We start from the raw sequence: 14,369 nt of genomic DNA on the forward strand, positions 1-14,369 counted from the left end.
TCAGGGCACACGCCTGGGTTGCAGGTTTGATCCCCAGTGCAAGAGGGAACTAATCAATGTTTCTCTCTCACTTTGTTATTTCTTTCCCTCTCTTCCCCTCTCTAGAATCAATAAAAGAAAAATACATTAAAGTAGGAAATCATAAAAAAAACACATGCATATTTAAAACTATTTACTGATGATGGAGGGCCAAGGCCTTTTGAGTGTGGGGAAAAACTTAGTACTCATGTATAAACCCAGGGAAAAACCAGATTGGCCTTGATTGGGTCATGATGCCTGTCTCTTAGACCCATCGCCATGGCCAGGGGCTGTCAGGAAAGTGAGAATATGATCAGAACAGTTTTCAAAGGAGGTTAAGAAAAAAAAAAGGTTTAAACTCTTATTTTTAAAAAAAGGAAGTGAAGAGGGATATATTTTAGAGTAAGAAAAAGGTATAGTGCAGGGAGAAAAATGGCAATCAGTCGGTTGCAATGTTCACAATGTTTTATTGAAATACAAAATTGTTGGAATTAATAAGCTAAATAGAAAAACATATTAAATATTTACAAAAACATTGATAACACCACTCAAATTACACACACGTAAAAGGCGGAAAGGTCTTAAAGAGTTTACAAGTTGAAAATTATGGACATTTCCCAAAATGGATAGACCAGCTCGCTGCCGAGTACGGCGTCTATAAAATATGTGAGGTCTTTGAGTGAAGGTTGTCCTCACTGTTCTGTAATCCAGGGCTCCTGAGAAACTTGTTCTTTGGGAAATTCAGACTCAGAGACATCAAGAGGAAAAAAGTCAAAAGTTGAGATAGTCACATAATTTACAGTAAAATTTCCTTCATCCTGTTGACTGTGTTGAGGGTAAACAGCCAGGGTGTTTTTCTTTAGCCTCTGCTGATATTCTAAAGGGTATGAGCAACTCATTGCTTGAACAAAAGTTCAAAAAAGACCAAGTGGAGAGAGTATTTGTACTAGAACTATCAAGTTCTATTTGATGGAAAATTACCTATGCAACTAAGAGAAAACAGAATTAATTGTGCTCTATCTTATATTCATGAAAGTGGGAACGAAGGCACAGTAGATACACACTTTTATATCAAAGTGATCCAATTTTAGCTTAATGCATTATGGTCAGAGAACTACATTATGCTGAAGTGACCACACAGCTACCTCTAGAGTCCAGAAGCTGTTAAAATCAGATTTTAAAGACAAAACAGACTGAAAACATAAGCAAAGCAGAGACGCAAACAAAACCCATGGGATGGCTAACCATTTAGGTGGTATTACAAAAAGATAAGGGACACCGAGGTCTACATGCTTCCCTTTGATGGTTCCAGATTAAAACATCTTCCCCAAACTAAATTCAAAGGGGAAAAAATAAAGAGATCGAGGTACTTTTAAAACCAGTTGTGGGATCATTACGTAAAATAGTCACCTCACATTTTAAAACAGATCATCCTCATCTGACTCTTCCAGGTACTTTATAGGTTTCTTCGCCCGCCCAGATTTTACCCGAGGGGCCACTGCAGAGTCTAAATCCACATGGAAGTCATCCCCCTCCGCCTTGTGTTTCTAAAAGAGAAAAAAGCCCAAGCAATTTGCACATGTCAACCTGACGGCGGAGTTTTAATGCAGAAAATGTATCAGCAGACTGTAATTCCAGTTTTCCATCTTTTAATTATAGTAAGAAATAAATCTAGAGCAACTCTCTCATGGACTAAGTAGCATCTGTAACTTTGTTACAACTAAACTAAATACAGTAAAAGCTAATGATTTATGGGATCTACATTTATTTTCTTAAAAAATGTGCCAATTATTAAGATCAAAGCTTCATTACGTTTTAAAACATCTACAAGCAAAGGACTGACTGGTTAGGATGAACACTCACCTTGCTTGTGACTGCTTTAGAAATCATTTTCTCAAAATTAGAGTCGGAATCATCAGAAGTAGATGGCTTCCTTTTGCGGCGATTTTTGGTTTTAGGGGGATCAGGCTTTTGAGGGACATCAGAAGTCAAGCCTGGGGCCTTTTTGGTACCTTTCGGTGCAGCCCTTTTGGGGGCACCTGTAGTGGAGGTGGAAGACTGACCTGCAAGTCAACACAGGGATTCATCATGGCCACTCGCAGAAGAATTGTTCTTACTGTGAACTGTCTTTAGCAACCTGTTGACTGCTTATATATAACACAGGAAAAGACAATCCAATAGAGCTGAAAATATGCTAGAGAATCAGTGTTCTTAAGCATCCATTTTTAAAATAAGAATAGGTTTTATCTTAAACATTTCCAACTGTAAATACTATCCTGGTCATAGAAACGAGCTGGATAATGCCTGGCATTTGGAGAAACATGCTACTTTTAAACCGTTTACCACCAATTACGATTATAAAGATCTAAAGACTTTCTTTAATTTAGGAAAGATTTAATTTCAATATCAATAGCAATTTTTTTGTAGCAATAAAAAATGGACATTGACTTCTGGCAACCAGTTAGTTAATCCCAATATTATTAACCCATCTGAAAGACTTAGGCTCACTTTTTGCTGTAATCTTCTTCACTGTTACTCTCTTTTTAGAAACAGGATTTGTAGTTTTGGTTTCGGCTGGGAAGTCAGCCACAGGTGAGCTCGGAGGTGGGGGTGCATTGTCCTTGGCATCATCAAGATCCAGGACTTGAAAAGGAAAACAGTACATGTGAGCAACACAGGAAAATCCACGCACTGCTTAGTCCCCCTAGGAATTCAGTTATTTTTGTATCCCTAGCACCTAGCACAGTACCTGGCAAGCACATGATACTTTTAGTGTATTAAATGTAGAGCCTATTAATTTGCAAAACCGAAAATGGACAACATCAATGAGATGCTAATGAAATCCCGCATTATTTTCAAAGGCAGGACTTGGCCAGTGTAGTCTGGATTCGAACCCGGGTGGACCTGAGCGCCCAGTGCTGCAGATGCCTCACTAGTTTTACTGAAACACATACCTGGCGTGGTGCTCTCCTGTGGCTTCAATTCTTTGTTCGTACGTCTAGAGTAAAAAAAAAGTCCATCCTGACAACCAATTCTAAATGTGTCAAATAACAAAGGAGATATCAACTATGAGGAACAATCATGATAAAATCCATATTAGAGAAGATGCTTACTTTGGGGAAGTTTTGGTCTTAATTGGACTAGCATCTGATGGGACAAAATCTTCATCTTCACTTTTTTTATCAAGATCTGAGAAATCTTCATCTGAATCCAAATCCACCGTGAATTTGGTTTTTGCTATTAAAGAATTAAAGAGGGTTAATAGAATATTTGATCTACAAATTGACGTAGCATTTAATGAAGATTTAAAGCTTTAGTTGAATTTCCTAAAAGATGCTTTAGTTAAAAAAAAATTAATATAGCCTTGGCCAGGTAGCTCAGTTGGTTAGAACATTGTTCTCAGAGCAGTGCATTTTGTTCCAATGGGCCAAAGTTGTGGTTTCAATTCTCGGTCAGGGCACATGTAAGAAGCAACCAATGGATGCATAAGTAAGTAGAACAACAAAATAATAGTTCCCTCCCTCTCCCTTTAAAATAAATAATAAACAAACAAACAAATAAATAAAATTACTGCTGTAACACATAACAATTTCTGGGATTGAATGCACTGAGATATATATTGCCCAGTCAAATCGTTTAGTGTCTACACGTTCTTCAGCTTATCTTACCCGCTGCTCTTCGTGGCTCTATTTCTCGTGGAGGGACATCAAAGTCACTTTCGTTACCACTCATATCTGATTCCGAATCAGACCAGGGGTTTCTCTTCTTTCCTTTTTTGACTGGTTTAAACGGCAATGTACTTTGTTTCTTTGCTTTGGTACCTAGAAGGGAGAAAGGAATGAGCCACCTTCAGATATCTGTAGACTCACTTTTCTGCATCTATCACACACCCATCCTTTAAATAGTTATTGAGCTCTGAGCTAGTACTGAGAATACAGTGGTGAGCAGAAACAGATTAGTCCCTCTTCCCGGGCAGCTTATAGATTGACCACCTAACCCCATCAATAAATACAATGTGTTTATGAAGGGTAAGTGGTTTGTATGCTTATGTGTATGAAGATGAGGCCTCTCCAAGAGAAAGATACTTGAGCTACAATCTGCAGGTTAAGTAAGAGTTAACTAGTGGAAAGGAGGTGGGTGACGAAATCTTCAGGAAATAGCATGTGAGAAAACAGTGCCTTTAGGGATCTGAAAGAAATCCGTTGGGGCTAGAAAGTAGAAGCTAGGGGGAGAGAGGGTGGTCTTGTTAAGAATTGTTTTATAATAATTATTATTGTTTATCCTCACCTGAGGGTATATTTATTAATTTTAGAGAGGAAAGGAGAGAGGGAGAGGGAGGAAGAGAAAGAGAGAGAGAAACATCGATTAGTTGCCTCCTGTATGTGCCTTGACTGAGGATTGAACCTACAACCTAGGTATGTGCCCTGACCAGGAATCAAGTCTCAAATCCACAACCATTTGGTGTGTGGGACAATGCTCTAAACAACTGAGTTAGTCAACCAAGGCAAGGATTTTGTTTTCAATAGGGAACCAATATGACCAGATTTACCTTTTGAGAAGTTCTCTCAGGTTAAAAAGTGGAGCTGAGAAAGGAGCAGGAATAGGTGCAAGGAGATCAATGAAAGTTATTACTGAAGTCAAGGCAAGGGAGACAATTCAAAAGGAAAAGAACAGCTGGGACCAAACCTTGAGGGATATTTCATGGCTTTGTGAGGCAGTTAAATGTCACTATGTCTTGTTAATTCTTTTCCCCAAATGTCTCTCGTATCTTATCCTTTGCTCTTTATTTCCCTCATGTTGGTAATTCAAGATTATTGCTCTGATATAGTCGTTCACATTTTTATCAGTACACATACTGATTTCATATTTCCTAGCTGAATCTAATGATATCCATCCTTCTACAACCTGATTTTCTGGCTCTCCGTAACTGGTTTAACTATGTTCCATTTTCCTATACAACCCCCCCTTCTGCTAATGGGGCCTTTGAATTGTTCCATGCATATTATATGCCATCTTTCTCCTCCCAACATGGAATGCCTAAATTACACCCAATCTTTGAGAATCTAACCCCTTTCACAAAATGTCTATAACCTACATGCACCCACACTGATCTCTCCTTTCTCTAAACCGCTACAATGGCTAGCATACACTGCTGTAAGTCTTTCTTAAGGGTAAATGCCATGCTCTCCCACTTCTTTCTTGTTTATTTGTTTTTAGAGAGAAGGGACAGGAGGGAGAATGAGAGGGAGAGAAACATTGATGTGAGAGCACGACATTGGTTGCCTTCCGCACACACCCTGGCTGGGGACCAGGCTCACAACCCAGGCATGTGCCCTGGCTGGGACTCAAACTGGCAACCTTTTGCTTTGCAGGACCATGCTCAACCAACTGAGCCATGCCAGTCAGGGCTCGCCCACTTTGTGTGCCTTCACAATATTTAAGACAGTGATGGGAACATGAATGTTCAAAATACGTAACTGATCCATCAGTTTTTATATGCTAAATGATTGTTGGTTGAGTTTATGGTTTATATATGCGGCATCACAAGGCTAATGTTATAATTTTGCACAGCTTGGCACAGACAACATAGCTTTATTACTTCTTTTTAATACTTAGATATTTCCATTGTTTTAGTTATCTTTTACTCCACACAGCACTGACCTCATGTTATCTATGAAAAGTAAATACTCAAGAATAGACAGAGATCAATTGATGGAATATAGTTGAGAGCAGGGCAAAGACAGTTCAGTGGGGAAAGAAGTTTTTAATATATGGTGCTGGGACAACTGAATATCCACATGCAAAAGAATGGTGTTAGATTCCTTCTTTAAGTCATATACAAAAATGAATTAAAAAATGGATCAGAGACCTAAATGTAAGAGGTAAAACTAAAATTCTTGCAAGAAAACATAAAGGTAAATCTCCATGACCTTGGATTTGGTAAGAGATTAGATATGACACTAAAAGATATGAACAAAAAAAAAAGAATAAAAAATAGATAAATGAGATTTCGTGAAAATTAAAAACTTGTACTTCAAAATACACCATCAAGAAAATCCACAGAATGGTAGAAAATGCGCAAAGGATCTGAATAGACGTTTCTCCAAAGAAATATAAATGGCCAATAAGCACATGAAAAGATGCTCAACATCATTAGCCAAGGGGAAAAATATAAACCCAAACCACAATGAGATACCACTTCATACCCATTAGGACAGCTAGAATGAAAAAGAAAGACAGTAAGTAAGTGTCGGTGAAAATGTAGAGAAATTGGAACCCTCACAAATTGCTGATGGGAATGTAAAATGGTGTAGCTGCTTTGCAAAACAGTGTGTTAGATCCTCAAAAGGATGTCATAGAAAAACCATATGACCCAGCAATTCCACTCCTAGGTATCTACCCAAGAGAAATTATAAACAGAAGTTCACACAAAAACTGATACACAAATGTCCATAGCAGCATTACACACAATAGCCAAAATGTTGAAACAACCCAAATACCTATCAACTGATGAACAAATAACTAAATATGGTATATCTCTATAATGAACTGCTATTTGGTAACAAAAAAAGAATGAAGTATTGATACATGTTGCTACATGGATGACCCTGGAAACCATTATGCTAAATGAAGACACAAAAGACCACATATGGTTTCCACTTAGATGAAATGTCTAGACAGACAATCTAGACACAGGAATAGAGTAGCGGCTGCCCAGGGGAAGGAGGAATTGGGAGCAAGTGGGGAGTGACTATCACTGGGTGTGGCGGTTCTTTCTGGGGAAAGAAGTTACCTAATACTTTGGAGAGTATTACAACCCTCACTGGTCCACTTTATATTGCTGAATTCAGTATGTGACTATCTCAGCGAAGAAGTTAACAGTAGATACTCAGTAAAGGCATAATCAAATGGTTAACAGAACTGTTAATTCTATTTAATTTACTGAGTATTAAAACTATATCCTAGGCAGGATGTTAAACTCAAAGGATAATACAAACATGACTAAGATGTGGTCCTCAAGCTTTATACTATTAATATATTTGATGTATTTAATATATTTATTAGAATCTCATAACTGGCTAGAAAGTAAAATCTAATAAACTGGGTTTGTTTTCTTTGGATTCCAACTGAGGAATTCAAGTTAAAAAATGATTTTTACTCAAATCCCAAGGACAATATGGGGGAAGTTCAAATACACTTTAGACATAGCTCTCATGTTACCCACTAAGAACTTATTCAATATCTATGAGGGATTTACTTGGTAACAAACATAATTTTATCTCAATTCTATACCATTCTTAAAATGTTTTAATACCTGCTTCTCTTTTCTGTTTCTTCTCTAGTCTTTGTTTTAGGCCTTCTGGTTCCACACTGTCCTCTTGAGGGCTTCCTTCAGTATTTTCATTCTAAAAGACAGCAAGATATTCAAAGTCATGAAAAGCAGGGACCTACAGTCAAAATTGTTCTACCCAGCAAAGCTATCATTTAGAATCAAAGGGCAGATAAAAGGCTTACCAGACAAGAAAAAACTAAAGGAGTTCACTCACCATCACCAAACCATTATTATATGAAATTTTAAAGGGCCTTATTTAAGAAGATCAAAACTATGAGCAATAAAATGGCAATAAATATATATCTATCAACAACTGAATCTAAAACACAGACTAAGCAAATGAGAAGAACAGAGACAGAATCATAGCTACAGAGAGGGTTTGATGGTTGCCAGATGGTAGGGGGGTGTGGGGGAATGAATGAAGAGGTGAGGGGATTTAGGAATACAAATAGGTAGTTACAGAATAGCCACGGGGATGGAAAGTACAGTATAGGAAATGGCATAGCCAAAGAACTTATGTACATGACTCAAGGACATGAATAATGGTGTGGAGATTGCCTGAGGGAGTGGGAGGTGCTGGGTGGAGAGGTGCAAAGGGGGAAAAATTGGGACAACAGTAATAGCATAATCAATAAAATATAATCAATAATTAAAAAATAAAATTTTTTTAAATAGCATGCTGAAAATGGTCACATTCTGCCATTTTATTACTTGGAATAATATAGGGTCAAATATACAAATCTGTATCTGGTCAAAGAATGATTCTTTCTTTGGGTTCTGGCTAAGAGCTCTGAACAAAGGTATAGGTATGACCTTTTTCAAAATACTCAAACATTTAAAAAATCAGGCTCATAAAAAAGGAAAGTTATGATTAAATATGGGATAAATCCCAAACTACAGGTGTAAAAAATTTATAATTTGTTCAATTTTATGTGGAAATAAGCCTAAAGTATTTTACATATGTTTTCATGAGTATTACCTTAATTTTCCTTTTATTTTTCTTCTCTGCCTCTGCCTTCATCTCTATGGTCACTCGGGGAATGACTCTTTTTCCGCTGGGAGAAGGCAAAACTTCAGCCGCTTGTGCTTTTTTCCCCTTTGCTTTCCCCCCTTTCCCAGGGAGTCCTACTTGTTCATCTTGTTTTTCCTTGGCTTCAACAGCCTAAAAAAGGGACAGAAGAAAGCAAGTTTATAAGCTAACAAAGATGTTATAACATCTTTATACCTCATAGAGATAGCATAAAAGTCAACAGTTAAACTGATTTCAATGTTATATCTTAAATTTGCGATAACCTGTTCCAAACTAAGTATACCACCACAATAGTAAAGATATAATTTAAGATTTTGGACAATGTGGAGACAGAAGACTGGGTTGGGTTCTACTCTTGATCTTACCACTGAATCTTTTTGAGTGTAAGAAGGGGAAATGAGATTAGGGATAAAATACATATATATGTACTTGTAAACTCAAAAAATAAGGATGTAATTCCATTAATGTACACTTATCTAATCAACTGATTGGAAGCTGGACACCATTCTGAAGTGCAATAATATGAATTTGCATATTAATCCTCTTAGCTTAATTTATGAAGTGCTTTTCTTATGTTAAAATAATGTTGGAAGCTGTATTAATGAAATTAAGTCACGGGATCTTCCGAAACTACTGATTGGCCTGAAAAGTCAACTGCCTTTGTCCTTCTGGGTTGACTTGGGGGGACTGGGTTGGGATGGCCTTCCCTCACATTTATATTCTCTTTACCTTCGTAGTCTCAACAGGTCAGAAATCAACTCCTGCCCTTTCTTTGTCCAAAGACTTCCAGGTTAGTATATTTCCTGGCATCCTCTAGCTAGTTTTAAACAATTTATTCTTTCATGTGTTATCTTGAAATATTTCCTTCTGCCTCCCATATTCTTTCTACGGACAATTATGAAATATCTCGATAAAGAGGACATTACTAGAACCTATCACTTTATTAATAAAAACTCCAACACGGGCGCTGTAACCCACACACCTCTAGCTCTTCGATAAAAGCAGCCAAGTCTTCTTTCCACAAATCGGACGGACTCTTCCTCTTTAATGTTTCTAGCTCTTGCTCCTTCATTAAATAGTCAGAAAATTAAGAGTTAATTTATGTGCATAAATAGCATTTTCATTAAGTACACAATTAAGTTTTTGCTTTCACAGTGGGCACATAATTGAGCAACATGCACCATCATCCATCAGCAACTCACCTTTTCATTTCTCAGTTTGCACAGCTCATCTTTCTTCTCTTTGGTTAGGTACCAAAGAGGCATATCGAGAAGGTAGTTGAAAGTTGGTCCAGTTACAGAGTCGCTCTTTTCAGTTTCCTTTTCATTGTCACTCTCTTCATTTTCTTCCTCATCTGGAACCTAGAGAAGGAATTAAATGTAGTTTTAATAGGAAATGTGGGACACAGACATTAAATTACATACAGTCTTTAATAACACAGAGAAATGCTAACCAAAAAATTACCTTTTGCTGGGCTTCTTTCCAAGCCTTAACAGGATCCGAATCATAGCCCCTCTGAATCAAAACTTTAATTAATTCTTTCTTAGGCTTATTTTCTAATAAAAAAAAAGTAAACAGAAGTAATGGTTGGTATTGAGTACTATTTTAGGAAAGTAATATGGTTTTACTATATTAATTAAAAAAATTAAAAGTAGAAATTAGTAAATTGTCTTTCCCATATATGTGTACATCCTGGTACATACAGTTGACCCTTGAACAATGCAGGGGGTTGGGGCTGGATCCACCAAATAGTTGAAAATCTCCATATAATTTGACTCCCCCCAAATTTAACTAATAGTCTACTCTTCACTGGAAGCCTTACCAATAATATAATTAACATTTCTTTTGATTTTGAGAGTATGTTTATTAAACCTGGGGAGAATGAAACAAGGAAGAGCTTAGAATAGAAGAAGCTACAGGAAAGCCTAGGCAAGGTGAGTTTTTTTTCAAATAGTGGCAAACCTTAAAAAAATTTTCCAACATATTTATTGGAAAAAACCCTGTGTATAAGTGGACCTGCCCAGTTCAAACTTTTGTTGTTCAAGGGTCAGCTATAGTTAAGCATCTCACTAAACAAGCAATTTTCAACCCTTTTCATCTCATGGCACACATAAAATAATTACTAAAATTATGTGGCACATCAAAAAATATACTTTTTGTCGATCTGACAAAAAATATATATGATTTTGATTCATTCACAGCACACGGCTACTATTAGCTGTTGTCATTTAATTTGACAATCTAAGGGAAAAGAGGTCAGTGCCCCTGAATAGTAAGATATTGCATGTTTTAAAAATTCTTGCGGCACACTGGTCGAACATGGCCCTAAACCATTGACAAATGTAAATTACCACAAGGTGGCAGTCAAATCATGTGAGGTTGTGACCTAAGCATATATAACTCAGCAAAACACAATCCAAACCTTTATTTCTGGTCTCTACTTCAATTATACTCCCTGGTTTTTAAAAATTCCAGTATTTGATTGGGCAAGTTTTTAGTGGCACCACACACACATTGACTTCTGCATGTTGCACTCATTCCCTTTATTTATAGAACCCCTCTTCCAATATTTACAGTAGTCAATACCAACTTTACTTTTTGTTCTTTTTTTAAAAAAAGATTTTATTTATCTTTAGAGGGAAAGAGAAGGAGAGAGGGAGAAAAATATCAATGTATGGTTGCCTCCCATGTGTCCCCTGCTGGGAAATGGCCTGCAACCTAGGCATGTGCCCTGACTGGGAATTGAACCTCAATCTTTTGGTTTGCAGGTCTGTGCTCAATCCACTGAGCTACACCAGCCAGGGCTACTTTTTGTTTTTCTTTGTGTCATGTTCAGTATTACTCATTTTAGTCTTATCTTAAGCAATAATATTTGTGAAATTAAGGGGCTGATATGTTAGTGTTATTAAAAAAAAAAGAAATCGCCCTGGCTGGTGTGGCTCAGTAGATTGAGTTCCAACCTACGAACCAAAGGGTCATAGGTTCAATTCCCAGTCAGGGCACATGCCTGGGTTGTGGCCCAGGTTACCAGTAGGAAGCACGTGAGAGGCAACCATACATTGATGTTTCTCTCCCTCTATTACTCCCTCCTTTCCCCTCTCAAATAAATAAAATTTAAAAAAATTCATGAAATTGAACATGTAACAATTGAATTAAACATTTTTGTGTGTCACCAGAAAAATTTCCTCTGATCACTAGGAATTCATGTTGTCATGTTTTGGGGACCTGCAATGTAATCCAGTGGCCTGAGTTACTTGCCCAGCTTTCCTCATTAGCCCTGTCTAGAACTGAGCTATCTCTTTTAACCTTCCTTTTACCAAGCTTTAGTCAAAACTGGTTTAAAAAAAAAAAAAAAAAGATTTTATTTATCTTTAGAGGGGAAGGGAAGGAGAGAGAGAGAGAGAGAGAGAGAGAGAGAGAGAGAAATATCAATGTATGGTTGCCTCTCATGCGTCCTCTGCTGGGAACTGGCCTGCAACCCAGGAATGTTCCCCGACTAGGAATCGAACTGCAATCGTGTGGTTCGCAGGCTCGTGCTCAATCCACTGAGCTACACCAGCCAGGGCTCAAAACCTTTTTTTTTTTTTTTTTTGGACTAAAGCTTGGTAAAAGGTCTTTTAGTATAACTGGTCAGTTAAATCCTGACTTGGTTGCTTCTAGAACGTCTTAAAAAAAAAATTCCTTAAGACATGATTCAGGCTTAAGGACACAATTTACCTATAGTAGAAGCATTTATAATCCTACTTCCAGCCCTTTTTTTCTGTCAGACTTTTCTCTTGATCAGTTAGTTTACACAGGAACCTCTTTTAGCTCTCTATTCTGTCTCAATGTCAACTAAATCTTGATTCCTCAAGATGCTCAACCTAGGAAAAGCTATGTCTTTCAAACTGTAAAAGACCTAATTAAGTATGTATTTCAAAGAAATGCTCACTCAAGTAGCCAGCTGAACTAAATGGCTTTTGCCCTCCTTCCCACCATTACTCTCACCAAAAATGTTTAAAGGCAGTTTGGCAGAATTGTGGCTTAGTACAAATGGTTATTTCAAACACATACCAATGATTATTTTGCCATCTATTTTCTCCAAGATAAAGCGTGCCTGATTGTTCAGTTTAGCAGATTCAGCACCAAGCATTCCTAGAAGCCATTCTTTCCTTAATCCATAATATTTCAGTCTGAGTTCAAAGAAGTCTCTTAGAATATCCAGCACCGTGTCGTATTTCTTTAAACAGCCTACATGGTCAAAAAGCACCTGTAAAAGAAAAATAAGAGTAGAGCCAAGAATAGGTAAATTGGCTAAACTTTAATGATTTTAGAGGCATGACTTAAAATTAGCCTATGATTTCCTCTTAAAATTGATATTAATTTTGATATAAAGGGAAACATATGTATCTCATAAAACAAGGCGTACCATAGAGTTGCATGTGAGACTGGTTTGGAGTTTGAAGACTTTGTGGAGTCCAGCTCTCTCGGCCTCAGCCAGTTTCTCTTCAGTCATCTTCACCACAAACTTCACCGTGGTGTCTGTGTGGTATTCTCTGTAATCTGTTATGAGAGGAGGCGTCTTCTCGGTGCCATTCAACATGGGTTCTAGAACCTGTTCTTTGTATGTCTAAAGAAATAAATAATCCTTTTTGTAAGTTTCTGAAACAGGTTCCTGAATAGTCAACAAGCATCAGTACAAAAAGTGTTTCTGCTGACCACACACACACACACACACACGAACACACAAAAACCCAGTCACTTACTTGGGTCCATGTTCTGATAGGAAGCTCTGAGATCTCAATGGTTGTGGAATTAAGGATAGCTACTTCACCACTAATGACATATTGATTTGAAGCCAGCTCTTCAATAGTGCCCTTAAAGTTCTTGTAACTTGGAAGCTACATTGGTATTAAAAAAAAAAAAAAAAAATTTTTTCTAAATGTGACACTAAGCACAGAAATCACAATAGCATTAAACAGTAAATTTAACATTTAAGGGAAATTAATTGTACATTTTGGTCCTCTTTAAGCACAGTCCACTAAATTGAAACCAGAGGAAAACTGAGGTTCCTAATACACACAAAATAGTTACCATTGGCAAAGGTTCTTCTCCATCCATCAGTCTCCTGATGTTATTCACAACTTCACGAATATCAAAGTTGGGTATTTTGCAGGACCAACCAGTACCAATTCCTTCAGCGCCATTTATCAGCACCATGGGTATAATAGGAATGTACCATTCAGGCTCCACACGTTGGTTGTCATCATATAAGAACTTTAATGTGTGATCATCTTTTGGTGGAAATAACAACCGAGCCAAAGGACTAAAGAAAACAATCAAAGGTTATTTTACAAAATTACTGGCATTGGTAGATTAACTTTCATGAAGAGGACATGTGTTAACCTCATATCTGTACATGAAAATTGCCTTGGCTTTACTTGCTGACCCATATTCACATAACAATATTTACTGAGCACCTTCTATGTGCCAGGCACTGATAACAAAGTCTCAGCTTCCAAGGAGCTAACAGGGAGCTAGACAATAAACAACAAACGCGCACTTTGTCAGATGGTACAATAAAATGCTAAGAAGGAAGAAAAAGTAGGTAAGAGTGATTGAAGGGGTGCTAAAAAAATAGTGGGTACTTTGACAGGAAAACATGTGAGCAGAAAAGAAATGCAAAGAGGGACTTCCGGCCAAGATGGAGGCGTAGGTGGAAACACTGTACCTCCTTGCACAACCAAAATTAAGGACAACAAAGATTTAGAAACAAAAACACAACCAAAACAGACAGAAAATTGAACTGTACCGACGTCCAACAACCATTTAACCAGACTGGTATATGAGGGGCGGAGACGGCGGCTGGAGGAGAGCGATCACAGCAGGAAAATGCAGTGGCAGCCAGATCCAGGAGTGCAGGTGGCTCAGGGCTGACCAGGGTCACACATTCGTGCGCAGATAAACTAGGCAAAAATAGGCAGCAAGACAGACCGTGCAACCCAGGGC

The 14,369-nt window shown here is 37.6% G+C and overlaps 1 protein-coding gene across 1 annotated transcript in view; it reads right to left on the reverse strand.

The window, feature by feature from the left end:
• Positions 1-468: 468 nt before the first annotated feature.
• TOP2A (DNA topoisomerase II alpha) overlaps positions 469-14,369 on the reverse strand; it is a 29,906-nt gene continuing 16,005 nt past the window's right edge. The window contains exons 21-35 of the mRNA XM_037033389.1: positions 13,455-13,686; positions 13,127-13,261; positions 12,790-12,990; positions 12,435-12,630; positions 9,846-9,937; positions 9,584-9,742; positions 9,364-9,447; positions 8,331-8,513; positions 7,334-7,424; positions 3,687-3,839; positions 3,132-3,255; positions 2,973-3,016; positions 2,527-2,661; positions 1,882-2,081; positions 469-1,565 (exon numbers count right to left, since the gene is read on the reverse strand). Of these exons, the coding sequence (XP_036889284.1) occupies positions 1,437-1,565; positions 1,882-2,081; positions 2,527-2,661; positions 2,973-3,016; positions 3,132-3,255; positions 3,687-3,839; positions 7,334-7,424; positions 8,331-8,513; positions 9,364-9,447; positions 9,584-9,742; positions 9,846-9,937; positions 12,435-12,630; positions 12,790-12,990; positions 13,127-13,261; positions 13,455-13,686 (2,158 nt within the window). The 3' untranslated portion in view covers positions 469-1,436. The remainder of the gene's footprint in view (positions 1,566-1,881; positions 2,082-2,526; positions 2,662-2,972; positions 3,017-3,131; positions 3,256-3,686; positions 3,840-7,333; positions 7,425-8,330; positions 8,514-9,363; positions 9,448-9,583; positions 9,743-9,845; positions 9,938-12,434; positions 12,631-12,789; positions 12,991-13,126; positions 13,262-13,454; positions 13,687-14,369) is intronic.

The sequence above is a fragment of the Sturnira hondurensis genome, unplaced genomic scaffold (genome assembly GCF_014824575.4).
Source record: "Sturnira hondurensis isolate 20B ecotype Veracruz unplaced genomic scaffold, ASM1482457v3 Scaffold0021632, whole genome shotgun sequence".
Taxonomy (NCBI): Eukaryota; Metazoa; Chordata; class Mammalia; order Chiroptera; family Phyllostomidae; genus Sturnira; species Sturnira hondurensis.